The sequence below is a fragment of the Temnothorax curvispinosus genome, unplaced genomic scaffold (assembly GCF_003070985.1).
Source record: "Temnothorax curvispinosus isolate PA1 unplaced genomic scaffold, ASM307098v1 QBEX01013816.1, whole genome shotgun sequence".
NCBI classification, from domain to species: Eukaryota; Metazoa; Arthropoda; class Insecta; order Hymenoptera; family Formicidae; genus Temnothorax; species Temnothorax curvispinosus.
This window is the reverse complement of record NW_020223596.1, coordinates 117,785-123,784: the sequence shown is the minus strand read 5'-3', so window position 1 is coordinate 123,784 and position 6,000 is coordinate 117,785. Positions and strand designations below refer to the sequence as shown.

The 6,000-nt window shown below is 41.1% G+C and overlaps 2 protein-coding genes across 4 annotated transcripts in view; one reads left to right on the top strand and one right to left on the bottom strand.

Annotated features, from left to right (window-relative positions):
• Positions 1 to 6,000, bottom strand: part of LOC112463980 (tubulin polyglutamylase TTLL4-like) — a 155,019-nt gene that overhangs the window by 101,859 nt on the left and 47,160 nt on the right. The gene's annotated exons all lie outside the window — the stretch shown is intronic.
• LOC112463999 lies at positions 4,617 to 5,147 on the top strand. Its single transcript, XM_025030739.1, has one exon. It carries the CDS (start codon positions 4,617 to 4,619, stop codon positions 5,145 to 5,147), a length of 531 nt encoding a protein of 176 aa, XP_024886507.1.

Sequence of the window (6,000 nt, the reverse complement as noted above, 5' to 3'; positions counted from 1 at the left end):
ATATATATATATATATATATATATATATATATATATATATATATATAAATAAGTAATATAAAAATAAGTAATTTATTTTACATTTATTCTCGCAAGTATACTCCGTTTCCAGATTATTACCTAAAATAATATCAAGTTTTGTAATGTTCGATTTCTACTGTATACGTGTGTGCGATAGCGCGTTACGGAATCGAAAAAGGATCCTATCTGTTCTATAGATGCTGTAATAAATAAACAAAAGAAACGCACGCGTGCATCCTCGAGCCATCTTTTAGAATTTAGATGCATTCCGCGACGCGCGTTCAGTCTGATTATTCAAGCGTACGCGGATCTTTTTTCTCGTCGGTTAATGACGCGATAAGCGATATTATCGCGTGGCAGACTGCCAGGGGTAGCGTTTTAATCAAGATCGTGTCATATCGCTCACCTCTAATGTTTGCCACGGCCGAACGTGAAGGGGATCGCACGCTTCACCTTTGGAATAACGTTTTATCTGATGGGACCCGCGACACTCGTCCCGCATGCGATTTGCATAATCTAATGCCCTCGTCGGAGGCGCGGAATAAATATAGGAATATGACGCGCCGTTTCTGCGAGATTCAAAGCGGCGCGTGTAATTTGCGTGATAATGGCTTCAGGTGCTGCGTAATTTTTGACAAAAAGTAAGATTTTTCCATAACTTCAGCTATTTTAATGCAAACAAATTCTGATTCGATTCATACATATGTTATTAAATTTAAACGTATGCATGTATAGCCATCTTTTAATTCAAAAAGCTTTCCTTGCTTAAAAAAGAGTTGGAAAACGGTGACTCAAAATTAATTTTAAGAAGCTTTACAATACCTACACAGTAAAATGGTTCAAGAAGATCAATAGAATAAATTTTTAAAATCTTGATATTTTTCAACATGAAAATTATCGCTGATGTACTTAGATATAAGTATATCAAATAAAAAACTTTCGAAATTGTCAAGTCAAATATCATTAACGCCTGAACTGTGGTAAAGAGCTTATGTCGCTAATTGGATCATAGGGATACGTTTTGCTCAAGGAGCATAAACGCATCTTCGAAATTTGTCATGCCGCACGCGCCTGTGACTTTTCGTTTCGTTTGGGCGATATGTCAATATCGACGCCATAAAGCGGGTAAATCTCCGGGACGAGAATACACGGTGCGACCGTTAAAATCCAGCGAAACGTTTCCAAATCGCTGGTGCCTCATATAGCGAACGAGCAAAACGATCATGAATTATTAATTCCACGTGAGACGCCTCCGGGACGACGTGCACGCCCGCACGAAAACACGTGGGCGCGGCTTTAAATCAGGACACCGCGCGAACGGTCTCGAATTAATTAAAATTTGACGGTCGCATTAAGAACCGGTTGTAAGATCTATCCGATCCGGCGCGCTTCGGCGCGGCGTGAGGATCCTGCGAGACGAGAACGAGCGCTTCTTACCAAACGACTGTGAGGAGAGCGAGGGGAATGAGACAAGCGATCCCTGGGGACTGTTAGAACAGAACGTCCGCGGATCTGCTCGCAAACCGGTTTAAATCCGCGGTTAACAGGAAACGCGCGGAATTATCCGTTTCCTCAATTTTCATTAGAGAGCCGCCTGCTGCCTACGAGCTAAAGACGTTCGAGTTGGAGTCGTTGTTGCGATTAAACCCGTTAGATTTAGTAGATCGACGAATACGACAATTATCTGTGAATATATTGTTTTATGTTACTTGGTTTTATATGTTAATTTTATGTGACCGGAAATAAGCGAAGCTCGAACGCCTCTGCGAGTTTATGTTAGTGTGCAGTACTCAGCATGCGATACACTCCATTGACTTGGCTACCACGTGGGTGAAACTGGTCGATCGATATGCTTAATGATCCACGACGCTTTTAAATTCGCCATTCGAAAGGTCAATGATTTTTCGGTTAAATGTGGAACGAGGCAAAAATCGAGGTTCGCGAGTTAAAAACGAAGGTGAAATGGCTATTAAATCGATAATATGATTGAATATTCAATAAACTTTCAAAGCATTTTAAATAGAAGAAAAACTCACATCTAAATTGGAAATTATATATAAAAACTAACCGATATAATATACATATATACATATATAAACGAATATTTTTATATTCAGTTAATTTAATTTCAGGGTATACCAATAAATATAAATTAGAGACTGTATGTTAATATTAAATAAATCTGCAAAAAAACACTATCAATTGATAGAAAATTGATCGTCACATTATATAAATATAATAACGAAGAAATGTTTACCATAATATCTAATGCAGAACTTGACTCTATATATCAATTTAATTCTTTAGTCAAAAAATCTTCAAAAAAATAGTTTGAAAAAATTTCAAGATCGAAAAATGATACTCTAAAATAAAAGCAAATAAAGTAATCCTTGCAAATCATAAAAGGCTTACCGCAGTCGGCAGTTTCAGGCTCGTTTCACCTGCCTCAAGCTATATTTTCGAAATGCAAGTGAAAACAAATAATACCCCAATGTACCTGTCCTTCGAGGGGGCAAAGTTTGCCTACGGCATATGGCTATGGTGTGCCTGCCCAACTCGACAAGACCCTCCACAACTCGATTTTCACCCTCGATAGATTTCCATTGCTGTTCAGGTGCATCACCAAAACCGTCCCTAAACCGCCAGTGATTTTATGTTTAAGTCGGCACAATTGAATTTTTCCCTTCCCCCTTCCCCCTTCCCCACTGTAAAGTATTAATTATTTGCACCTCTCTCTATACACACAAGGAGACAATTGAGAAAATCTTCTAATATATATTTATTAACTATAGGCATTTATAGTCATAGATTTATCTATTTGGTGCTAACGTATCCATTAACTATTCACCTGATGCTCCGCATCATGAAACAGGTTGTAAAAAAAAGTCCCACCCGGTAAAAAAACTCGGCAATTCGTAGGGTGCGAGAGGTGAAGGAGAAAAAGTTCACCTCCCCACAAAACTTTCAGACTTTTTTATGACGGTACAGCTAATGGACGCAACGTGATCGTGTCATGAAGACAAGGGGCCGAGTTCCGAGATAACAAAAAATCCGGTCGGAGGCGTATTTAATAGCGGGGGTTACCGCACCTATCACGAGGCGTCTAGACGCTTCTCGGCTCTAAATCTCTCGTGCACAGTGGGGTAATGAAGGAAGCCGGGGTACGTTATTACCGCACGTTAATTACTATAACTTACCAGCTAGCTATACGCTAACCCTTTGGCTTAAAAATTCTCAGCAACGATCGTAGCTGGAATTGCTCTTTTTGAACTGAGGGAATCACTGATCTAACAAATAAATTTTTTATGTGCAAAATTACTAAATACTTTAATTAAAATATATATTTAATAAAATGGTTCTAATATAATTTGGATAATAAATAAATTTTTATATAATATTTTATGATTATAACTTTACTAAGAAAAATTTAGAGATAATAAAAGTAATTAAAATATTTGCACTTGTCCAATTAAATTTTTATATAACAAATAAAAACTTTGTAATAATTTTAATTTAAATTTTTACGTATAAAATTTTATAGAACCTACCTTTCTTCACCCCCGCCTCCTATAAAGAATCATGCACGTATATAAAATTCTGAATTTCTGCATTGCAATCTACCTCGAGTCACGCTACTTTGCGTGCCGAAATTGAATACACAATCGATTGTATCTTACATGAGTTGATACAATAAACGTTTCGTGAATCTAACAATCGACTAAGTCCGTAATTAAACATTGAGCTTTCTTCGTTCATATAATTATCTCTATTATCGCTGATGTCGTGTACAACCGGTCAACTTATCCTCGAACCACATCAATTCCTATGCTATCAGCAAGACGCAACAAGTTGTATATTCTGTATTCAGCTGTAAAGCCGACGACAAAATCCGTCTCACCTCACGCAAGCTCGCGTGACGCGCACGAACGTGTTACGACAGGTTCGAACCAGTCTCGAAGGAGCAACACCACCCCCTTCATGCTGGAAATCTGGGCTCTATCCTAGAGAAAGAGACCCCTCTAGAAAACCTAAGAAATCGGAGTCACGCGGAACGAGAAAGCGAGGATTCACTATGTAGAAGGTCGAATGGGGGTGATCACGGGGGTGTGCGCGCACGTGTATGTGCATCACGAAGGGGCCCCTGCGAGCAGGGTGCTGCAAGGACCCGAGATAGGTGGTGGGCGATCGGGCGGCGAGGGCGGAGAAGGGAGAAGACCGGCAGATGGTCGGCGTGGACCCCGACGTGGGAAGCTCCGAATTCTCCGAGTTCCCACAGCCAGAGTGCACCTGCCTTCCCCACTCTGTTACCCCGTGCTGCCTGGGCCCGGCGGAGCTATATAAGGTCGGGGTTGCTCGTACTAAGGTACCATTCGCTCACTAGCCTCTCGCTCCAAAGCGACTTGCCCGAAAGCACATCCTTCGCTTTCAAGTTCTCTCCCGCCAAGTTCCTATCGAACGACAGTTCGTGCCACGTGTTCCGAGTTCCGACAGTTCGGAAGAAACCGGTTCAGTGTACCGTGGTTCGAAGGAGAACGCTCACAGAGAGAGAGATAGAGAGAGAGATAGCGAGAAAAAAAGAAGGAGAAAGAAGAAAGATGGCCGCTGCCACCACCATGAGCGAGCACACGCTGTTCGACTTCGAGCTCAACGACGTGTTCGAGAACGAGCTCAACGACAATCTCTACAACCTGAAGATGTCGGAGGACAAGGCCGTGAGCAGCCGCAAGAGCAGACGCAGCATTCTGAAGCCGCTGAAGCCACTGCTGCGAATGCTGAAGAAGCGCACCAGCAGTTACGCCAAGAGCAACAAGCGCCAGGAGGCCGTGCCTCAGGTGGGGATCTTCACCGAGGAGATCGAGAACCAGAACAACGCCAACGAGGCGCTGGAACGTAGACTCCTGCAGGAGCTACGGGACGCCGAGGAGGGAGCCGCCATCACCGTCTGCCTGGACGGACAGATGACCGTCGTGCCGGTTGTGCCTGGTCAGTGCTACGTGCCGGTGCATTTCGCCCATACTCATGCCGGCGACTTCTACTGGACGACTCTCAGCATGGCCGACAGAGACCTGTGCTACAAGGAACGCGCCTTCTCGCAGTATCAGCTTCCCGAGGTGCAAGTGGCGTGAGGTGTCGTAATCGAAAACGGCAGCATCTACCTCAAAGGCGAATCACCCGAGCTGATTACTCGAGATTCGCTGAACTTCCTCCCGCGGAAGCGTCCTCGAGGTCGAGGACTGACGCTGTCAATCGAATTGTGGGGTGACAGCTCAAATAAACATTTCGAAACTGTGATCGTTAGATTATACTATGTAGATTTTAGCTCAATGACAATTGACTGAGAGGAGCATTCCTTGTAGATGTAAAATTAATACATCAAAGAGAAAGAGAGACGCATTATATATATTTTTTTCTTTTTATATTACAGCGACACATTTGTCGCGTTTGTGATATTTGTACCTATTGTATGTATACAAATTTATAGAGTGTTATTTCGACATTGTGATATTGGCTTTAATGTCAGCAAGTATCGCTGACACTTTCCTATCTGTCTTCCAATATGTTTGTTTGAAATAAATGTTACTCATAAGCAAATATACCTTGTGTCAATTAATCTTCCCCTTCACCTTAGTCTTAAGCAAATAATTTTAATAATAGTATAGAAATCTTAAATCTTTTTTATTCTTTTCAAATACATTTCTTTAAAGTTGTAAAGAGAAGAATTTATCGACAGAGCGTACACGAAAACAGCCCTTTAAATTCATCTGATTTCTTCAAAAATTCTCGCGTCAAAATATCAACAAAAACTCGAATATTACATTCATTAATTATAAAATTATTTTCAATCAATTTCTCTTTCAAAAAGATTTCTTTTAAAACTTTAATAAATTCAGCGATCTGAAAATGATTTAAGAATTCCAAAGGCGGCTAACGCAAAAGTTTTGACCAAACACTTGGCATAAGTTCGAAGAAACGTCGGAC

What these genes read in the sequence shown, in the direction of transcription:
- LOC112463999 (XM_025030739.1), top strand. Translation starts at nt 4,617, where the DNA reads ATGGCCGCTGCCACCACCATGAGCGAGCACACGCTGTTCGACTTCGAG.